Here is a 23,405-nt window from a genome sequence, read left to right on the forward strand (position 1 = left end):
AGGGAGCACTCCCTCTGCGCTTCAGAGGGTTCGCGTTGCTATCGCTGAAGCCAAGGAGCCTGCATTCGCTCCATAGGACGCACACACATTTCACCTTAATTTTTGGAGGGGAAAAAGTGCGTCCTATAGAGTGAAAAATACGGTATTTCATTTATATCCCAACTTTTTCTCCCAAGGAGCTCAAGGTAGTGAACATGGTTCTCCCCCTCAGGATTTAACCCCCAAAACGACAACCCTGTGAGGTAGGTTAGGCTGGGAGGCAGTGACTGGCCCAAGGTCACCCAGTGACCTTCACGGCCGAGTGGGGATTTGAACCCTGGTCCTGGTCCAACACGAACCACTGCTGCCTCTAGAGCAGGGAAACCAGCTTTTTGGTGGAGGGGGCTCCAATCCACCCCCTTGTTTAATTTTATCCATTCCTTGCAGCTCCATCAATTTTAGGCTGTCGATATTCCACAAGTGGCTGACCTGTGGGCAGGCAGGCTAAAAAATAATTCTGTGGGGCCATAACTTTCTGCATAGACTCGCAGCAGGGCTGGTTTAAAATGATTCCCCTTCAGTCTCCAGTTTCAAGCTCAAACGAAGTTCTTTGTGAAGTTGTTCTCCTCCCAGTTTTACAGCAGTGAGTTTCCAGAGCTTTCCTCAAAGCAGTTGTTTCACATGGCGCCTTTCTGTCTCTTTCTCTTTTGTTTCAGTGGACAGCTGACTGCAATGAACAGGTAGAAGGCAACCGTTCCTCCTCGCGAGGCAAGAACGTAGCACCTCATAATCAAAACCAGGTAAGGGAAACAGGAGCCTCCGCGAGAAATGTGTGTCTGTCTGTCTGTCTGTGTGTTTTGTGGCTTTCTTCCTTGCCTCAAGGTTTCACTTCCAAGACTTGAGATGTCTTGACAGCATAAAATAATGTTCCCCAGAAGGGTTTTGAAGCATGACTTTGGGTTCTTGCTGATAACTGCTCACAAATCTTCCCTCTTAAATGCATCTGAGTTTTCAGTTGCAATTGTAAAACTTTGGGAAATTTTATTTCTGGGAGATCCTTCTGAAAAAGAAAGAAGATAGCTTCTGAAGAAGTCTCGTTTTCAACTACCCTGCTCTGCTATTTGAACTGGGTGGGAGGCAGGATTTTTCCTCCCAGCCACAACTCACCAGAACTCAGTTCCGGCACCTTTCAGGTGGGCACCATAGCCATTATAAGAGAATCATTCCTGGTGAGTTCTGGCACCTCTTTTTCTAGAAAAAATAGTACTGGTGGGAGCCAGTTTTGAAAGCTGCTTGTTCCTCTGTGTTGTGATCTTCCAGCATTGCCTATGTTATCCTTAGTTTGCTTTCGAAGCTGTTTGCTAGATCATGAGAAGTTGTTGGACTCTGATACCTGTACTTACTATGCTACAGAAGCCAAGCTAGCTAAAACAAAGCAAAAGACCTTGCAGCGGTGCGAAACAGCCTTTTCTTAACATTATTTCATAAACCTTAGCTTGTTTGCAAGCTAACTCTCTGTAAGCTGCTTTCAGGGTTTTTGCAATCAAGGTATATAAATCTTATCAACAAAATCAGGCACCCCCAAACTCGGCCCTCCAGATGTTTTGGGACTACAATTCCCATCACCCCTGACCACTGGTCCTGTTAGCTAGGATGATGGGAGTTGTAGTCCAAAAACATCTGGAGGGCCAGGTTTGGGGGTGCCTGAACTAAATGAACAAACTTGAGCTACTTAGTTTTGCTGAGGTTTAGCTAAGTTCTCCAATTTCATTAGCTCTTTTGCCAAGCACCCTAACCAGAGGTGTTTCCAGATGTGGAAGATTTAGCAGTGCCCAAATCACTGCTGTTCTGCTTTAAGCTGGAAGTGAAAAGCAACTCTTTCCAGGCTTCTGAAAACCTGCATCCGAATCATCACTCCTCCTTTCTCCAGCCCCAGCTATTGGGAGCAAGGCAATTTGCACTGGGACCACTGTCCGTGGGGAAAGGGTTAAGCGCTACCACTCCTCCCCTGCTGTAATTTGGGAAAGAGGGGGAGAAAAAGCTGGATATAAAGGCAGATATAAATTTGAGAAGGGCAGAGCTACAGTAATAGATATGATTACTTCAGGGGAGAAACAGATCATAGGAAAAGACGCAATCTAGGGACCCTTTTAAAGCGATATCATGCCACTTTAAACAGTCACAGCTTCCCAGAAAAGAATTGCAGCAAGTACAGTTTGTTATGGGTGCTGTTAGGAGTCCCCTGTTCTCTGCACAATTCCCAGAGTTTCCTGGGAAGTGGGTTTGACTGTTAAACCACACGGAGAATTGTAGCTCCACATGGAGAATAGGCAGTACATGGAGGTACCGTTTGTTGAGGGACTCAGACTCACTTTGGCCGCAGTCACACAATCAATCAGTAGCTGAACTGGGTTCCACACAGTCACAGAAACAAATTAACCGAAAATGCCTCAAAAACAAATACGCAAAATAAATAGCAAAAACAAAAGGGCCAAACTTAATCCATTCCAGAAGTCCGTTTGACTTCTGAAATGTTCGAAAACCAAGGCGAAGCTTCTGATTGGTGCAGGCACCCCGGAAACAAAAGCTGACAGACGGGTTCTCAGCGTTTGGGAACCAAGGCGTTTGAGAACCAAGGTACCACTGTATTTTGTTTTGTCGGTCCTGAATCTCCTGCCAGCCATTTTCATTGGGTGACCTAAGTTCTAGTATTCTAGCAGAGAGAGAGACAGAGAACCTTCTGTAATCCTCTTGACTTTTTTCATACCATGCCTAACTTCTAAAACCAGCAACATGCTCCACCTGAGTCACATTTCCCCCCCAAACCAAGGATTGGGCAGCCAGTAACCCTCCCGACGTCATTTAACTACATATCCCATCATTGCAGTTCATGAGACATTCTGGCTGGGGCCAATGGAAACGGGAGTCCAATAACAACATTGTTGTTGTTTAGTGTCTGACTCTTCGTGACCCCATGGCCAGAGCATGCCAGGCACTTCTGTCTTCCACTGCCTCCCGCAGTTTGGTCTTCTCTTCTCATGAGGTGGCCAAAGTATTGGAGCCTCAGCTTCAGGATCTGTCCTTCCAGGGAGCACTCAGGGCTGATTTCCTTCAGAATGGATAGGTTTGATCTTCTTGCAGTCCATGGGACTCTCAAGAGTCTCCTCCAGCATCCATTCTTCGGCAATCAGCCTTCTTTATGGTCCAGCTCTCACTTCCATACATCACTACTGGGAAAACCATAGCTTTAACTATACGGACCTTTGTCAGCAAGGTGATATCTCTGCATTTTAAGATGCTGACTAAGTTTGTCATTGCTTTTCTCCCAAGAAGCAGGCGTATTTTAATTTCGTGACTGCTGTCACCATCTGCAGTGACCATGAAACCCAAGAAAGTAAAATCTCTCACTGCCTCCATTTCTTCCCTTTCTATTTGCCAGGAGCTGATGGGCCCAGTGGCCATGATCTTAGTTTTTTTGATGTTGAGCTTCAGACCATATTTTGCGCTCTCCTCTTTCACCCTCATTAAAAAGTTCTTTAATTCCTCCTCACTTTCTGCCATCAAGGTTGGGTCATCTGCATATCTGAGGTTGTTTATATTTCTTCCAGAAATCTTAATTCCGGTTTGGGATTCATCCATTCCAGCCTTTCATATGAATTCTGCATATAAGTTAAATAAAAGCAGGGAGACAATATACAGCCTTGCCGTACTCCTTTCCCAATTTTGAACCAATTAGTTGTTCGATATCCAGTAGTAATAGCAGCTTCTTGTCCCACATAGAGATTTCTCAGGAGACAGATGAGGTGACCAGGCACTCCCATTTCTTTAAGAACTTGCTATAGTTTGCTGTGGTCGACACAGTCAAATGCTTTTGCATAGTCAATGAAGCAGAAGTAGATGTTTTTCTGGAACTCTCTAGCTTTCTCCATAATCCATCCCATGTTTGCAATTTAGTCTCTGGTTCCTCTGCCCCTTTGAAATCCAGCTTGCACTTCTGGGAGTTCTCGGTCCACATACTGCTTAAGCCTGCCTTGTAGAATTTTAAGCATAACCTTGCTAGCGTGTGAAACGAGTGCAATTGTGCAGTAGTTGGAGCATTCTTTGGCACTGCCCTTCTTTGGGATTGGGATGCAGACTGATCTTCTCCAATCCTCTGGCCACTGCTGAGTTTTCCTAACTTGCTGCCATATTGAGTATAGCACCTTAACAGCACCATCTTTTTAAAATTTTAATAGTTCAGCTGGAATATTATCACTTCCACTCGCCTTGTTATTAGCAGTGCTTTCTAAGGTCCATTTGACTTCACCCTCTGTCTGGCTCAAGGTCAGCAACCACACTACTTTGTTATTGACAAAGACAATAACAACATGCATGTCCTAAACTCAAATGTCTCCATGTTTTAGAAATGTCTCATTTCTAACTCGAAAACGTATCTGCTGAGTACTGTCTGTACACCAGAGTTCTGCCATGTCTTTATAGTTTTAAATGGTCTCAGCTTCATGAATGCAAAGGTCTTGTTTAAAGGCATACTGTGTTATCATTTTGCCTATCGGAACAAGCAGAGCTTTGAAAAGTGGAATAATTTTTACTGGTGTTATAGATTAATGTGTGTTGGGAGGACTTGCAGTATTTGCAATTCTGCTCGTGGGCAGGATTCCTGCTTGATGTGTGTTTCCCCGTGGCATCGAGGCTGTTTTTATGGAACCTTCAGGGATGTTCACACATGAAAGGGTTTATAATCTCTTCAAAGCAGCGTTTGCCAACCTGGTGCCCTCCAGGTATTTGGGGCTGCAACGTCCGGCATTCTCAGCCAGCACAGCTGTGGGCACCAGGTTGGCAAAAGCTACTGCACAGGCAGAGAACCAGTGGACTCCCATCAGTCCTGACCAGCATAGCAGGGATCATGGGATTTGTAGTCCACCAACAGGTCCCCCATCCTTGGGACCTACTCTAAATTTATTAGTGTAAATTTAGAATTTCATACATCACAGAAATCACTTAGAAGGGTACCTGCGCCTTTTACTTCATAATTCCATTTTTTTTAGGAGACTTAACTCTTTTTTTAATGGAAGCTCAAGAGGACACCTCTTGGCAGTCCTTCTGGATAGCTTTAAGTGTGGGAGACCCTTCCAGCTAAGTGTGCGCATGTGTCTGTCTCTGTGTGCTTCTCCTGAGTGTGCATTGCATTTAAGCGCTGTTGAACCCTGCTTATCCTGTTCCTTCCGAAGCTGGGCTCACCCGAGATCAGTTTTGTTTTAACTTGCAAAGAATTTTAGCATCCCTGATGGAAAAGGAACAGTGTTCTTTGCTCTCTCAAGATAGCATCACCTCAATCTGTTGTTTGGCCAGACAAGATCTGAAATATATACCATATTTTTCGCTCTATAGGACGCACTTTTTCCCCTCCCAAAATGAAGGGGAAATGTGTGTGCATCCTATGGAGCGAATGCAGGCTTTCGCTGAAGCCTGGAGAGCGAGAGGGGTCGGTGCGCACCGACCCCTCTCGCTCTCCAGGCTTCAGGAAGCTATCCGCAAGCCTTCGGAGCACGGCGGGAGTGCCCGCCGGGCTCCGAAGGCTTACGGATAGCAGCCTGCAGCCCAAAGCCCGGGGAGCACAGTGCTGCGCACCCTGGGCTTCAGGCAGCTATCCGCAGCGCTTGCCGCTGCTCCCAGACCTGTTCTGGGGGCTGGGGTCGGGGGAAGCTCGGGCTTCCCCCACCCCAGCCCTGCGGCTAAAAACAAAGCCGCGCGCAGCCTCTCCCGGCTGGAGAGGTTGTGCCCGGCTAAAGAGGAAGCCAAGACAGCCAGCGGCTTCTTTCCTCTTTGGGGCTGGGGGGGGGCGGAAATAAATTTTTTCTTTATTTCCCCCCCAAAAAACTAGGTGTGCCCTATGGTCCGGTGCGCCCTGTAGAGCGAAAAATACGGTATATATTTAATGAAATCAGATCAGTTGCTTTTCCACCAGAGTAGTGCTAACTCCGACTGACAGTGACTGCCTATAGATCTTTTTCTCAGCAGTGAGAATCCTTTTTAGCTGGAGCGGCCAGGCATTGAACTTGGCACGTTATGCGTGCAAACCATGTTCTATGACACTGAGCTACAAGAATATAGGAAGCTGCCTGGTGCACAGTTGAAGCATTGCTGCATCTGGGTCAGTGTTGTCCACACTGACCGGCAGCAGCTGTCCAGGGTTTCATCTCTCTGGCCACATGGGGAAATACCATCGCTCTGTGGTCTACCACTTTGCTTTGCACAGCACCCCAGATTCAATCCCTGGTGTCACCAGGTAGGACTGGGGAAAGCTGCTGCCTTAAACCCGGAGAGGTACTGCCAGTTGGTGCAGGCAGTATTGGGTTAGATGGACTAATGGTCTGACTTGGTATAAAATCCTACATTCCTAGGCCGAGCTTTGTCAAGGCACCTTTTGACTTGTCACTGCAAAACTTGGGAAGCTGCTTTCTACAAAACCAAGCCCTTGGACCATCCAGTTCAGTATCGCTTACACTGGCTGGCAGCAGCTGATCAGGGTTTCAGGCAGACGTCTCTCCTGGGGATGCTGGGGGTTGAACGTTGGGCCTTCTGCATACCAAACAGGTGTCCTACCACAGAGCTGTGGCCCTTCCCAGAACCCTTCTCTACTCAGAGATTGGAATTATAGTGTTGGAAGGGTACCCTAAGGATCATCTAGTCCAACCCCCTTCGACTGCTTTTTCAAAGCAGTTAATGCATGCAGGCAAGCAAGAGAGAAACTGTACAATGGTACCTCGGGTTAAGTACTTAATTCGTTCTGGAGGTCCGTTCTTAACCTGAAACTGTTCTTAACCTGAAGCACCACTTTAGCTAATGGGGCCTCCCGCTGCCGCCGCGCCGCCAGAGCACAATTTCTGTTCTCATCCTGAAGCAAAGTTCTTAACCTGAAGCACTATTTCTGGGTTAGCGAAGTCTGTAACCTGAAGCGTATGTAACCTGAAGCGTATGTAACCCGAGGTACCACTGTATAAAGAATTGGTTGCAGACCAGAGACTCCTGCAACACTTCCAGGGGTGCTTTTGAGATACGTGAGCCAGGGAGAATGATGTAAAATTGGGGTTTGGCTTTGCTGCCCAACTCCCTTAAGTCCATGATCTGTCGGAGAAGAACGGATCCAGCCGAAAGCAAGGCAGATCTTCATTTTTCTGTTGCAACAGCGTTCCCTCCTTCCAAGGAGGGAGAGGCCCTGAACAAAAGTGTGCAGGAACCTTTAAAGACTTTTGACATTGCCCAACTCCCTTAGCCAAAGACCACCCCAAAATCATCATACGTACATCCTAGGAGGCGGTTTACAGCAGAAATCCTGTCTGCCGGGAAACCTAATAATGGTCGCTGATTGCATTACCTGGGCAGTCTGGCCTTTCTTTTGTGGTGGTTAATACAGTCGTACCTCGGAAGTCAAACGGATTCTCTTCCAGAAGTCTGTTCGACTTCCTAAACATTCAGAAACCAAGGTGCGGCTTCCGATTGGCTGCAGGAAGCTCCTGCAGCCAATCTGAAGCCGCGCTGGACGTTCGGGTTCCAGAGAACATTCGCAAACCAGAATACTCGCTTCCGGGTTTGGGAGCCAAAAGGTTCAACACTCAAGGCGTTCAGGATCCAAGGTACAACTGTACCTTGGTTCCTGAATCCAGGTCACAGGCTCACCCTATTCATACACAAATATGCCCTTAGGATAGGATTTGTAAGCGAAAAGAGAATGGGAAGGCTTTCCCTATTTGTTTTGCTTACTGCAGAGGAATATTTGATAGTCAAAATGGCTTCCTGTACCATTTCAGACACACGGTTTATATATTTAGATATGTGTGCATTTATGAATATTCTATATTTGAGACCTTAGAATTCTCAGGACAGAATGCGGTGCAAAATAGTCAGGATTCCTAGTTCAGGATAACAGACGGGTTTCAGATATTGAAGGCGAGCGGTTGTCTCTAGGCACCCCAGACTTAACTCTCCCCCACCTGTTTCCTGCCCTACAAAAAAAGGCGTTTATTAGCTATGATAAGTTGCCCTTAACTAAAGTGAGTTGTTGTTTTTGATGTTTCCAGGAAGAGTGGGATCACAGCAGCAGTGGCAGCTCAGGATCCCAGCCTAGTTCAGGCTCCAGGCATGGGTCTGTGTCAAAGTCTGGCGGCCGAGGGAGAAGCAGCCAGTTCAGTCATTCAACCAAGGTATCCTGTAGTGGTTTTGCTGGTGGTGGAAGACAAGACTAGGAAAGCTGGAAGAGATGTCTGGTGGTGGCTGTTCACTGGAGGCCTCATCCTGTAAGGACGAGAGTCTTCAGTGTGTGTGTGTGTGGCCACATCCACACATTCGAAGCACCGCCGCACCGCTTTATAAAAATTTCCCCCCGGAGAATCCTGGGAACTGTAGTTTAAGGGTGCTGAGCGTTGCTAGGAGACCCTCCACCCGTTCCACTCGCAGAACTACAGTTCCCAGAGCGATACAACAAATCGTCTATTCCCAGGAAACTCTGGGAACTGTAGTTCTGTGAGGAGAGAATAAGAGTCTCCCAGCGACACTCTAGCGCAAAATATGGTCTGAAGCTCAACATCAAAAAAACTAAGATCATGGCCACTGGTCCCATCACCTCCTGGCAAATAGAAGGGGAAGAAATGGAGGCAGTAAGAGATTTTACTTTCTTGGGCTCCATGATCACTGCAGATGGTGACAGCAGTCACGAAATTAAAATATGCCTGCTTCTTGGGAGAAAAGCAATGACAAACCTAGACAGCATCTTAAAAAGTAGAGACATCACCTTGCCAACAAAGGTCCGTATAGTTAAAGCTATGGTTTTCCCAGTAGTGATGTATGGAAGTGAGAGCTGGACCATAAAGAAGGCTGATCGCCGAAGAATTGATGCTTTTGAATTCTGGTTCTGGAGGAGACTCTTGAGAGTCCCATGGACTGCAAGAAGATCAAACGTATCCATTCTTAAGGAAATCAGCCCTGAGTGCTCACTGGAAGGACAGATCGTGAAGCTGAGGCTCCAATACTTTGGCCACCTCATGAGAAGAGAAGACTCCCTGGAAAAGACCCTGATGTTGGGGAAGATGGAGGGCACAAGGAGAAGGGGACGACAGAGGATGAGATGGTTGGATGGTGTTCTTGAAGCTACCAGCATGAGTTTGATCAAACTGCGGGAGGCAGTGGAGGACAGAAGTGCCTGGCGTGCTCTGGTCCATGGGGTCACGAAGAGTCGGACACGACTAAACGACTAAACAACAACAAAGCGACACTCTTAACAAACTACAGCTCCCAGGATTCTTTTGGGGGGAAGCAATGACTGTTTAAAGTGGTATGATAGTGCTTTAAATGTGTGGTGTGGATGTAATCTGTGTGGCATAGAGTCTGTGGTTGAATGAGCTAGGCCTCACTCCTCAAAAAGGGCCCACGTCCTGTGACCATAACACCCCACGTTCCTACAACTTGATAGTAATTTACACAACTGCACACATTTATACGAAAAGCTATAATTTGTTGGGTTGGCCCAAAATTTAGCTCCCTTTTCCTTTTTTCCTTAAAAAAAAAAAGAATTAGAGTTTTGCATCATGCAAACAAGAGAAGGAACTTATTGATTTTAGGGGTGCTGACTGATGGATGGCAGTTATGAGAGGAAAAGGGCAGCTCCGTAATGCCTGAAAAATGAAACTCCAACTGAACCGTCTTTCTTTTCAGCAGAAAAACAAAATTAGTCCTACAATTCCAGGCTGTCTCTGTCTCTCTCTCTTTTACTGATTTTGTTTTTTAAAAAATGGACATGAAAAGAAGACATACGGCATCACATGGCGTAAGTTGCAAAGTAAAGTGTATCCGTGCAGAAGAAAAAGAACTCGCCCAACAAAAATGAATGCGTTTCTTCTCAATAAAATTAACAGAGATCTGGAATGGTTGCTAGCCAGTGACCCCCAACGCTTTTGAGTGGATAGCAAAAGTTTACAGATTTGGATCTTTAAAAAATATATATATCCATAAGTCTACTTTTACATTAAGTCCAGTTTCAAAATTTCCAAACCATTAGCAAGCCAAGCGATAATGAAGGGTGCACTTCTTGAACCCAGTATTTTGCTATATGGGGATTTTGCTCTTGCAAATAGGTGGCGTCCCATGGTTTGAGACTCTCCTGGGCATCACGAGATAGTCAAACGACTATGTCCACATGCGCTCAGCATCCTGAGGGAATGTGGCTGCCACAACTGCAATGCTGACAGCTCCTGTGACCAAAATGTAGGGGAAAGTGGGTATCATTTGAGTAACACTTGAGTACAGCATTTGCACAGCCCAAAGTCACTCCCATGTCATGAAGCCTGTCAGCACCTGATAAATCACACACACAAGAGGAGTTGGCCCTCATTAGCCGTTGTGCTTTGCCTGTGGACTGTGTTTAGTTTGTTGAGGGTCACAAGTTGTTGTGCGGTCCAGCTTTTAGTGTTTTGACAAGCTAGATGTTGTGTTAGCCTCCAAACTGTGAGCCCATCAAAAGGATGATTGTCTGAATGAGAAACTTCCAGCTACAACTGTTGTTTCAGCCAGAACTTATTGCTGATTATCTGTTTTAAGCGTCGCCTGCCGGAGAATAACAGGCCTTCAGTTATATGGTTTGGGAGGGGGGGAATGAGGGAAATATCCCTGATCTTACTAGGGTGATCTGCTGTTTTAACTCTCTTCATCTTCCAACTCACTCCATGAACGACAAGGGCTGATTAAATCTGTGCTGAGCCATGTTGTCTATGTACTCTGGGGTAGGTTTTGGTTACAACCCATTTATCAGTTTTATTCCTGATTCACTGTCCAAACTCATCTCAGTTGCATTGGCTCACACTGTTCTCTGGAACTGAGATTTGGCAATGGCAGAATTGCCTCCAGACCATCCATATTTTACAAAAGGGATTCAAGTTTGCACAGCTAAACTGGACCAATGCGCCCTGGCGCTTTAGCCCAGCAAAGGAAAGGAATAAGACTATTTTTATTTTATTTTTTGCAATTTGGAAAGTGATGGGGGCGAAGAGAAGAGTGGGGCAAAGAAATGACTAGCGTGAAGACGTGTAGAACATCTCACAAGAAGACCAGGGTGAATGCTCAGCAATAAAGATTATTATTTTCATGTATTAGATTTGTATATAAGCAAACTTGGTGCAAGCAAATATTGCTGAATGCTCAGTAAATGGGTAATCTGAAAACGCTCTCCGTTATTTAAGGCAAAGTTGCATGGTAGACGGGTCGTTCTGCTTGAAAGTAATGAAGATTTTACACCTTCTTTTTAGAACGGCAACAAAGACAATTCCCTTGACATGCTGGGAACAGATATCTGGGCAGCCAATACTCTGGAGTCCTTCAGGTCAGTTCACCTCTTAAAATGTCACCATACCACCCCGCATTTCCATTCGGTTACCTGCTAATTTTTTCTGCTTGCTTCTAAACCTCTTAATCTCACTGCTGTACAGTGTTCTACCCATTACAGTTGCAATATCTATTCTGGTTTATGATGATTGCTGGGAGGAAGCAAATGTAAAATTCTCAGCTCCAGGCAATCTGCCTTGACGAGCTTTCTAATGCTGTTTAGTTCTGCAAGCTGGATTTTTGCCTTTGTATAACATTTCAGCTGATTATTAAAATCAGTCAGATTGCCTCAAAAGCTTTTTTTTTTTCCCCTGCAGAGAGGCAGGCACCAAAATAAGATGCCCTAATAAAATTAGGCAAGATACCTTTTTGGAAAATCTTCACTATTTTTGTTCATATAAATTATTCTAAGATGCCACCTGGTGGTTTTTAGAAGAAGCAATCTCCACTTCTCTCACCAAAGCAAATGCTACTTGTAAGGTGGTAAAGGTAAAGGGACCCCTGACCATTAGGTCCAGTCGTGGCCGACTCTGGGGTTGCGGTGCTCATCTCGCTTTATTGGCTGAGGGAGCCGGCGTACAGCTTCCGGGTCATGTGACCAGCATGACTAAGCCGCTTCTGGCGAACCAGAGCAGCACACGGAAACGCCATTTACCTTCCTGCTGGAGAGGTACCTATTTATCTACTTGCACTGGCGTTCTTTCGAACTGCTAGGTGGGCAGGAGTAGGGACCGAGCAACGGGAGCTCACCCCGTCGCAGGGATTTGAACCGCCAACCTTCTGATCAGCAAGTCCTAGGCTCTGTGGTTTAACCCACAGCGCCACCTGCGTCCCTGTAAGGTGGTACCTACTGCAAAATAAATAGGCACCAAGGAACGAGTGCCTATGCTCATCTAGTCCTCATTCGCCCACAGCAGTCTAATAAAAGCACACAAGGTTGGTGGTTCATTCAACCCCTAAGTGCCCTGTTCAGTAGATCCGTGCACAGTTTTAAAAATCATTTTGTGGTGTGTGCGATTCAACTGCTCTGTCTCATCCCCTCTTTCGCTCTCTCTCTCTCCTTCCTAGCGGTGCCACCTGGGACTTGCAACCTGAAAAACTTGACTTCACACAATTCCACAGAAAGCTCCGCAACACCCCCAAGCATCCCCTCCCACACATAGACAGAGAAGGGTGAGTAGGTCGCCAGACTTTGTTTACTTTCTGGTTGGGAGGCAGGAAACCCAAAGACCATTGGAAGAGAAGCCCTGCTGGGTCGTCCCAAAGGCCCATCTCGTCCAGCGTCACACAGTGACGAACCAGGTGCCCCCAAATGAGAAGGACATAAAAATAGCCTGCTAGATCAGGGCCAATGGCTCACCTCGCCCAGCATTGTGTTCTGACCGTGACCAACCACACACCTATAGGGTTGCAAGGAGAACATGTGTGCAATGACAGCTTCCCCTCCTATGGTTTCCAGCAATTCAGAAGCATTTCTGCCTCCAGCTACCGTATTTTTCGCTCCATAAGACGCACTTTTTTCCTCCTAAAAAGTATTGGAAATGTGAGAGCGTCTTATGAAGCGAATGGTGCTGCGCAGAGAGGTAGAGCTGCGCAGCGCCCCTTCAGCGAAGCGGGAGGAGAACGGAGCCCCTTCTGTTCCTCCTCCTGCTTCGCTGAAGGGGCGCTGCGCAGCTCTCCCTCTCTGCCCAGCGCCTCTCCTGTGAAGGAGAGGCGCTGCACAGAATGAGAGAACTGCGCAGCACCCCTTCAGCGACGCGCCTGTCATGCAAAGCCGGAGGAGGAACAGAAGGGACTTGACATCTTTCTGCAGGGCCTGCAAGACAGAGGTGTTCCGCCTGGCCTTTGGTTTGGACTCAGTCTGACCCTTATGTTTCCTTCCCCTTGTGGTCTTGATCTATGGGCTACTTTTAAAATGAGGCTGCATTTTAAATTGCATTTTAACCTGTACTGTATTTTAAATTGGTTTTTTCCCTCCCTATTATGTTTTTACTGTAATTTTACTGGTGTTAGCAGCCCTGAGCCAGGGAGGGTGGGCGGGGTATAAATAAAATTTATTACTATTACTATTATTATTATTGATGGAGGGTGGTTTCTGGAGATGCAGAAAGGGAAGAAGTATCATTTTTTACTTTCCACTGCTCCTGAAACCTTTTTATCATGGGCAGAGAAGGGCTCAAGGCACACATGTCTCTGACCCTAATCCTGCTCGCATGAGACTGTGCATTGTTTGGGGTTCAAACGATACAACCTCCCCTCTATTTTCCTACCCCGCCCCCACTGACATCCACAACATTCCACAGGTGCTAGAAACTTGTTTTGCGTAGATCCTCGTCAGGCCATTTGATTTTTAATTTTTCCCCCCACCGAAACTGGTAGTAGGGTGCCAGACCACCTGAGTTCAGTATTAGGGGGTGATGATAACATTAAAGGTAAAGGTAAAGGGACCCCTGACCATTAGGTCCAGTCGTGACCGACTCTGGGGTTGTGGCGCTCATCTCGCTTTATTGGCCGAGGGTGCCGGCGTACAGCTTCCGGGTCATGTGGCCAGCAGGACTAAGCCGCTTCTGGCGAACCAGAGCAGCGCACGGAAACGCCATTTACCTTCCCGCCAGTGTGGTACCTATTTATCTACTTGCACTTTGACGTGCTTTCGAACTGCTAGGTTGGCAGGAGCAGGGACTGAGCTACGGGAACTCACCCCATTGCGGGGATTTGAACCGCCGACCTTCTGATCGGCAAGCCCTAGGCTCTGTGGTTTAACCCACAGCGCCACCCGCGTCCCTGATGATAACATTAGCAGAGTGTAAATTATTACGTACCTTTTGTTTTAAGAAAAAAGAAGCAGCATGAAAGACATTTGGTCAAGACAAATACCACATCCCACTTCATAGAGGGAAAAGCGAGGAGTGGACAATGTTGAGCTGCCCAAGGCTGCCCTGTGCAATTTGTTCCAACACATTTCCAGGCAGCTAGGAAGCTAGAGACCTGTTTAGAAAATCCTATTGAAATGGAAGGTGTGAGCTTTTCAAGCACCTAAATTCCGCACCCAGTACAACAACCTTGTGCTTTGTCGTGTCCTTCTGCAGAATTGTGGTATTCACGCAGCCTTTCGTATAGAATATAGAATCCTTTTGTGCTACTGAAACTTTAAGGTACAACAGCTTAAGCAGGCGGTTGCTTCAAAGTCTCCTCCTGGGGTGGGTTTTTAGAATCCTTTCACATCAAAGACATTGGGTCAACAAGTGTTAATCCAGAGAGGAAACGCCATTGAATCCAGTTTCTGCTTTTGTTCTGAAGGAAACGGAAGCATGCAACCCGGGGAAAAGGTTTAGGTTTTTCTGGTTTGTGTTATATCATCGCCATGAGTTCCATAGAAATCCACATTGCCCGTTGTTTAATGATGAATAACAGTAGAGCTTACTTTTCTGCAAATATGCGGTCCATGTGGCATTGAAACTCCTAGCAGTCGTATTTTTGTTGCACTCTTGCTGTTTAAAGAGATTGCAGTAAGCCTTCCTGACCTTTTGTACAGGCTACAAATAGGTACACATGTTTCCATGGGCATCTCTACATTCCAGATTTAAAGGGACTTGCTAAAAAGTCTCTCCCCTCCCCAGTTCCACAATGAACCCTGGGAAATGTAGTTTGGTTGGGAAGGAAGTATCTTTAATAGAGAAACTGCATCACCTGGCCAAATAGTTTCCAGGATAATTTCAGGGGAAGTTGTGTAAGCTTGCAGTGTAGATCTTGTTTATTTGCTTGCTTACAAGGCCCCAGAGTGATGTACAGTGATACCTTGGTTTACGAACTTAATCCGTTATAGAAGTCCGTTCTTAAACCGAAACTGTTCTTAAACCGAGGTGTGCTTTCCCTAATGAGGCTTCCTGCCGCTAGTGCCCTTCCACCATTCGGCTTCCGTTCTTAGACTGAGGTAAAGTCTGCAAACTGGGACACTACTTCCGGTTCTGTGGAGTTCGTAAACTGAATACAGTGGTACCTCGGGTTACATATGCTTCAGGTTACAGACTCCACTAACCCAAAAATAGTACCTCAGGTTAAGAACTGTGCTTCAGGATGAGAGCAGAAATGGCGCGGCGGCGGCAGCAGCAGGAGGCCTCATTAGCTAAAGTGGTGCTTCAGGTTAAGAACAGTTTCAGGTTAAGAACGGGCCTTGGAATGAATTAAGTTCTTAACCTGAGGTACCACTGTAGTTCCTAAACAGGGCTGTTCTTAAACTGAGGTGCCACTGTACATCAATGCAAATAGTAAAGCAAGGTTGAATACAATCCTGTAACTCTTTAAGTTACAATAGGAGAAAGGCAACATTAAGTTATTAGTCACTTCCATACAAAATCCAACTGCAGGAGTTCATTTAACTTTTAACTTCTCCTCCCAAAACTTGCTGAGATTTTTTCTTATTTAAAAAAAATGTAATGAAGTGGTCAGATGAACCTTTAAATGTGCCCAAAGTGTACACGCTTCTCAATGCTGGTACTTCTGCACTTCACCTGGAATTTTTTTGTCACTGCTGTTTACAGGGAAAGTAGCCAAAAAGGCCCTTCTCTGCGTACCTTTGCTGGGCTCTGTGCGTTGAATGGAGGCACAGACAGGTGTCCCTCTGCGTGCCATAAGCTCCCCTTCCTGCTATGTTATTTATTTCACTCATACCCCAACCTTTTTCGCCCAGGAGCTCAGGAATCGTATAAATGGTTCCTCCTCTCCTACCTCTGTGAGATATTCTATACAAGATCTCAAAGTAGCTGTTTTACTACAAAGGAATTTCAGAAATAGACTGGAAAGAGAAGCTGCTGAATTGCAACTCATTACCAAACTTAAAACCATGGAGAGACCTGGTCTGAACAAAGACATTGGATTCTTATCTCATTATACATGACAAAGCCATTTTTCACCTTCTCACCCCTTGCTTTTTCCTGTAAGACCTATTGCAGTCGTTAAGAGTCGTCAACAGGCTCATCACAGCTATCTGCCAATCACCCATTCCCACCACCCTTCTGAATAATACCCCTCCCCACCTTCTCACTATATAGAAGGATCTGGCAACTTCTGTTTCAGTGTATCTGAAGAAGTGTGCATGCACACGAAAGCTCATACCAAGAACTAACTTAGTTGGTCTTTAAGGTGCTACTGGAAGGGGAAAAAAAATTTTGTTTTGACTATGGCAGACCAATACGGCTACCTATCTGTATCTGTGAGATATGTAAGGCTGAGAGGCAGTAAACCAGCCCAAGGTCACCCCAGTCAGCTTGGTGGCTGCCTTGGGGATTTGAACCGCTGTCTCCCGGGTCCTAGTCCAGCACTCTTAACTCAAACTGCAACTGCCTCTGTGTTCGACCACAGACCTGCAATGAGCTTATTACTATTCTCTTCAGCTGCTATGATTTCTTTTGGGAATGTGTTATCGTGTCACAATGCGACATTGGTACGCACCTCAGCCACTGAAAGCAAAGTTTGTTTATTTATTTAATTTATTAAATCTGTATAATGCCCTTTGTCCATAGATCTCAGGGGGGTGGTTCGCATCATAGAAACAGTGCTGGGATTATGTAAAAGCTATACAAGCTATAGCTTAGGGCCCCGCCCTCTTGGGGCCCCCAAAAAAATTTAAAGGAAAAAAACCTGGATGTACATTTCCAAAATATAAGATAAAAACTAATAAAATAAAACCTACATACAGCAACAGTGTTTTGTGTTGTGTAGGTTCTTATGATGTAAGTATTGGGTCCCGCCTGCTACCTAAAATAATCACTGGTTTGCTCATTTCTATATATAGGGTGCCTACATTCTGCATGTGCAAATGGCTTAAGATATCTATTAGGTCCATAAATTATCATCTAGCATATATTCAACACAAAAAAACAGCGACAATTTGTTGTTGACAAAGGTCAGCTGGACATATAAAGGGCCCCATTACCTTCAGTAGTTTAGGGCCTCATCAAACCTAAATCTGGCCCTTCATAGAAAGACAATATAAAAATCACAGAACGCATAATAAAACTAAGAACACAAATGAACAATCCCCCACCTCACATTTAAAAGGGTATTGGATCAGCCACAGGCCTGGTGGAAGAGGAGAGTTTTCATGTAAGGTGGATCGTAAAGAAATGGAAATGAAAATTGGAACCGGGGAGGGGCGTGGAGGAGAAGAAAGATCTTTCGGCATTTGCCATGTGGGGAGAAACACCTGCCGGAGTTTTGTTTTGTGTTGTTTGTCACTCCTTTGTAAGCCATGAGCCGCCAGCCTGTGCGTGAACACATTTTCGCGCATGGTGTTCATTCTCACCTTTGTCTGTCCCTGACTCAGGATCGGAAAAGGGAAGAGCGAGGACGGAGATGGAATCAACCTCAACGACATAGGGAAGGTTCTCCCAGCCTGGCAGGTGAGTCTTTTCCCAGATCTCCTTTGTACAACTTGTTCTGTCTGCTTGTTGACACCCAAATAGGAGAGCCGTTCAGCCCCAAGTTCCCAACTGTGTCTCAAATATGCTCAGTCTCTGGCCATTCAGGCCAAGAACCATTCCTTGCTGTCGTTGGAGCATTATGCTCTATAAAGGGCTTCCCCCCCCCCATTGTCTAAATTGCATTTATGGATTTTTGAGTTTGATGTAAGAATACACATCACATTTGGTATTTGCAGAATGAAGCCCATGTACATCAGTGTAAAGAGTTGCATCAAACACATCACTGGGCTAACGTTTTAGGCCAGGGATGAAATCAGTTATAAAGGGTATAAATATTCTTACTACCCTTGAGTTGTGGACTCAGAGGAGCACAGGGTCATTTTTCACACAGAAGTGAGGACTGAGAGTCATTGGTGAGTGTAAATAAAATTATAAGGAGGTAATTGCTTTTTAGTAAAAATTGTGGTTTTTTTTAAAAAGTGATTTGTATAAATATATCCTGTCTATTTTCCACAGGGGTGTGGGCATGATATATTATTAAAAGCAGCGCTTTTTTCTTTAAAAAAATGTTTAGAGGTACTCTCGTTTTCCTACTCATATTGAAATACTGCCCCTCAATGAGGCCAAACTTAGATTCACAAAATGCTTAGGGGTATGCGTACCCCTGCATCCCCCCGGAAAAAAGCACTGATTAAAAGTATTCTTATTTACATATATTTTTAAGAATTTGCCCTCTGAGCCCATGTACAAGGAGATTCCCCTTTCCTGTTACGTGACTGAAAGGCTCCTGGCATGTTTTCTTAAGCGCATCTGTTAGGAACAGTCTCCACAATATCGAGGTTTTGGGGCAACTGTTATCTTTGTACTTCTTTGCTGTGGTGCAGTCAGAACTTGGCAGGTACAGCCGGCCAGCACAGCTGGATATTCTGAATACATGGATGTCAGATTATGTACAGTATCTGCTTCTCGGCGCTGTGGTGTCGGTTGTCAATGAATCGTGTCGAGGCCGCAGTTTCTTCGCAGAGTTTTCAGTATTTTTTTGTTTTTTCTTTTCTTTTTTTAATTTTTCTTTTATTAAAATAATTCAACATTAAATATTACGAATATACAGACAAACATGCATTTCACACAATCCTTAAAAATATTCAAAATATTCATATATATACCCACACTCAATCCCACACATATCTCCTTTTCCCACCACCACCCCTCACCCCTCACCCCACCCTTGTGTTAGACTTCCAATCTACTCAATTGCAATTTCTTTCCACTTCTATTATTTTCTTTCACACACTTTTAAACCAACTTTCTACTTCTTTTTCTCTTTCACATTGTTATCCATCTTATTTAGTATTTCAGTACTTATAACGGAACTTATTTATTCTAATAGGAGTTCTGATTTTTGTATTTTCATTATAAGTACAAATCGCGTAAAGTGGGGAGCACTCTTTAAACGCACCCCCTCTGCCGCTTTCTCTTCAATCCATGCCAAAACTACCGTGCCCAAAAATATCCACAACAAGAATTGAAGCACTGGGGCTGGCAGGAGACTGGAGGACGTGTGGGAAAACTGTGGCTGCTGCTGTGCTGCCCCACAAATTGGCTGCTACTTGGGGAGGCTGAGCAGTGTAAACACAGCCCCCCGTGCCTATGGTCTCTTTGGGGGCTTCCTCTGCCCTCACTGACTTCTTCAGGCTCCAGGAAGAATCCCCTTGCAGCCACAAGGACTTTCCAGCTCCTTCCCGCCATTTCCAGGTACAAATTGAATTGCTTGATTACTGTATTTTTCGCTCCATAGGGCGCACCGGACCATAGGGCGCACCTAGTTTTTAGGGGGGGAAATAAAGGGGGGAATTATTTCCCCAACCCCAGCCCCCAGAACAAGCCCAGGAGTGGCGGCAAGATTGCGCACAACCTCGTCGCCGCTCCCAGAGCTTGCGGGGCTGGGGACGGGGGAAGCCTGAGCTTCCCCCGACCCCAGCTCCCAGAACAGGCTGCTATCCGCAAGCCTTCGGAGGCTTGCGGATAGCTGCCTGAATCCTGAAGCCCGGGGAGCGCAGCAGGAGTTGGCGCTGCGCTCCCTGGGCTTCAGGCTGCATCCTGCTATCCGCAAGCCTTCGGAGCCCGGTGGGAACTCCCGCTGCGCTCAGAAGGCTTGCGGATAGCTGCCTGAAGCCTGGAGAGCGAGAGGGGTCAGTGCGCACCGACCCCTCTTGGTCTCCAGGCTTCAGCGAAAGCCTGCATTTGCTCCATAGGACGCACACACATTTCCCCTTCATTTTTGGAGGGGGAAGTGCGTCCTATAGAGCGAAAAATACGGTATTTCCCGCGCATCTACACAGTCGCGGGTGAGGTAGAATGTGCGTCAGTGGGGGCGATGTTCATTTAGTGCCTTGAATTCATTCCTTGGTATCCATCGCCCCGCAGAGATCAGAAGCTTTGAATAGGATGGGTAAATGGGGGGCAAGCACTCCTTCGAAAGAAAGCACAATGCCTGCAGCTCCACTTGCGCCCTGGGAAACATCTGGTGCCAAAAACAGCCCACCTCTAAAAAATATTGACATTCAGAAAAAAAGTATTCAGTTGCAGAGAATAGGCCAGATTGTGGTGTGGGCTGGATTGGAGGGTGTGTGTAGTGCCAAGTACAGTTTTTTCTCCCAGTTTGCAAATGCTCACAGCACCCCAGAAATGTTGGCAACCCCTGTTGTCATGGGACGAAGGTGGCACTGTGGTCTAAACCACTGAGCCTCTTGGGCTTGCCAATCAGAAGGTTGGCGGTTCGAATCCCCGCAACGGGGTGAGCTCCCGTTGCTCTGTCCCAGCTCCTGCCAACCTAGCAGTTTGAAAGCATACCAGTGCAAGTAGATAAATAGGTACTGCTGCAGTGGGAAGGTAAACAGTGCTTCCATGCACTCTGGTTTCCGTCACGGTGTTCCATTGCGCCAGAAGCGGTTTAGCCATGCGGCCACATGACCCGGAAAGCTGTCTGTGGGCAAATGCTGGCTCCCTTGGCCTGAAAAGCAAGATCAACGCCGCAACCCCATAGTCGCCTTTGACTGGACTTAACCGTCCAGGGGCCCTTTACCTTTACATACATACATACATACATACATATGTATATATATATATATATGTATGTATATATGTATATATATATGTACATCTATATATTTATACACACACACACACTCCAAGATCATATTTACGCTGCAGCCTTAACCTTGCCTTTATGCCAGTTTTCCTGCCGCAACGCCCCTCAAAGGATCCTGGGAATTGTAGTTGGGAACCGCTGTGACTTCTTGGTACAGAGACCTCTGCACTCTCTGACGGAAGTACAGTTTTCAAAGTTCCCTGAGGAGCAGGAATGACTGCTGAACATACTTGAGGCCTATACTCAGAACGTATTTTGCACTGCCGTTCTCTTAAGTTGAACGGTCAGTTTTGGAGCGGATGTTGTGCCATCTGGCGGCCATTGGTGGAAGGACACCCTCCTGTAGCAGAGTCATCTGACTGAAAACCTGAAGTGCTGAAGTGCCAGACTCCCTTTTGTTTCATTGCATTTTATTATTATTTATTCAACTTATATCCCTCCTTCCTTCCAAAGGAGCTAGTGAAAGACACCATAGACTTTTCAGCTGGTTAGCTCAATTGGTTAGAGCATGGTGCCGATGACACCAAGGTTGGGACAGGGGCATATTCCTGCATTGCAGGGGGGTTGGACTAGATCAGGGGTCAGCAAACTTTTTCAGCAGGGGACTGGTCCACTGTCCCTCAGACCATGTGGTGGGCCGGACTATATTGGGGTGGGGGGGTGAACGAGTTCCTATGTCCCACAAATAACCCAGAGATGCATTTTAAATAAAAGCACACATTCTACTCATGTAAAAACACACTGATTCCCAGACCGTCCGCAGGCCAGATTGAGAAGGCGATTGGGCTGGATCCGGCCCCTGGGCCTTAGTTTGCCTACCCATGATCTAGACCAGCGGTTCTCAACCTGTGGGTCCCCAGACGTTGTTGGACTACAACTCCCATCATCCCTGAGCTCTGGCCTTGCTAGCTAGGGGTGATGGGAGTTGTAGTCCAACAACATCTGGGGACCCACAGGTTGAGAAAGGCTGATCTAGATGATTTTCAGGGTTCCTCCAAACTCTATTCTTCTATGACTTGGTTGCCTGTGGAGAGGTTAAGTCATACCTCCTTTCTCATCCTACAAGGGAAATGACGTGGTTTGACACCAAAAGTGTGATCTTAATAGTGTTGGCATCTTGCTCAGTTTTGTCTCCACGTGCCTTTTCCAACTTGCTGTTCCTCCAGATGTTGTTGGGCTACCCTGTATATATCCCACTCTCTGATAAATTTTTCACTGTAATGCTCCTTAGCCTTGCTGATAATCTCGCCAGTTCAGCGTACTCTCTTATTTTATTTTGTCAGTCTGACTTAGATGGGATATCCTCTCCCTTCCAGCCTTTTGCAATTATCAGAGAGTGGGATATATACAGAGTCTATGTAAAAGACTATGTATGAGACGCGGGTGGTGCTGTGAGTTAAACCACAGAGTCTAGGACTTGCCGATCAGAAGGTTGGCGGTTTGAATCCCCGCGACAGGGTGAGCTCCCGTTGCTCAGTCCCTGCTCCTGCCAACCTAGCAGTTCGAAAGCATGTCAAAGTGCAAGTAGATAAATAGGTACCGCTCCGGCGGGAAGGTAAACGGCGTTTCCATATGCTGCTCTGGTTCGCCAGAAGCGGCTTAGTCATGCTGGTCACAGGACCCGGAAGCTGTACGCCGGCTCCCTCGGCCAATAAAGGGAGATGAGCGCTGCAATCCCAAAGTCGGCCATGACTGGACCTAATGGTCAGGGGTCCCTTTACCTTTACTTTTACCTTTATGTAAAAGAATATTTTCAAAAAAATCAATCCATTGGCAGGTATTGATTAAGCTTTGGCGTGTAAATAGGATCATTTTATAAAATAAAATTTATAGTAAGTTAAATAACATGGAGAAAGTAAAGTTTAAGCGCATATTTAAGGAATTTAAACCGGGAATGCAAGGGGAGGATCGGAGGTCTTGTCAGATTTAATCACAAATGGATGTACAAAGCAAGTATTAGTTAAAGAATGAATAATTGTTTGTTGTTTATTTCTTATTTTGCCTATAACATCTATTGTACATTTATGTTACAAAGTTTTCAACCAAAAAAGCATTCAAAAGAATGGGGGGGGGAGATGTTGTTGGACTACAACTCCCATCATCCTTTGCAATGCTGCCCGGGGAGCTGGAGGTCGACTGGTTGGAAAAGGCTGTTCTGCGCAGTGTGGCATCTAAACGCACTTCATTCAGTGGCACTGTGGTTTAAACCACTGAGCCTCTTGGGCTTGACGATCAAAAGGTCAGCGGTTCGAATCCCCGCGACGGGGTGAGCTCCCATTTCTCTGTCCCAGCTCCTGCCTACCTAACAATTCGAAAGCACACCAGTGCAAGTAGATAAATAGGTACCGCTGTGGTGGGAAGGTAAATGGCGTTTCTGTGTGCTGCTCTGGTTTCGGTGTTCTGTTGCTCCAGAAGCGGCTTAGTCATGCAGGCCACATGACCCGGAAAAACTGTCTGCAGACAAACGCCAGCTCCCTCGGCCT

At 46.1% G+C, this 23,405-nt stretch overlaps 1 protein-coding gene across 4 annotated transcripts in view; it reads left to right on the forward strand.

Moving 5' to 3' along the window:
• CTIF (cap binding complex dependent translation initiation factor) overlaps positions 1-23,405 on the forward strand; it is a 180,877-nt gene that overhangs the window by 56,226 nt on the left and 101,246 nt on the right. For 2 of the 4 annotated variants that reach the window (XM_053408254.1, XM_053408256.1), the window contains exons 3-7: positions 696-779; positions 8,058-8,180; positions 11,274-11,347; positions 12,418-12,522; positions 17,675-17,750. In XM_053408254.1, the coding sequence (XP_053264229.1) occupies positions 696-779; positions 8,058-8,180; positions 11,274-11,347; positions 12,418-12,522; positions 17,675-17,750 (462 nt within the window). The remainder of the gene's footprint in view (positions 1-695; positions 780-8,057; positions 8,181-11,273; positions 11,348-12,417; positions 12,523-17,674; positions 17,751-23,405) is intronic. The other 2 variants (XM_053408257.1, XM_053408258.1) reach the window with 1 other exon arrangement.

The sequence above is a fragment of the Podarcis raffonei genome, chromosome 11 (genome assembly GCF_027172205.1).
Source record: "Podarcis raffonei isolate rPodRaf1 chromosome 11, rPodRaf1.pri, whole genome shotgun sequence".
Lineage (NCBI taxonomy): Eukaryota > Metazoa > Chordata > Lepidosauria > Squamata > Lacertidae > Podarcis > Podarcis raffonei.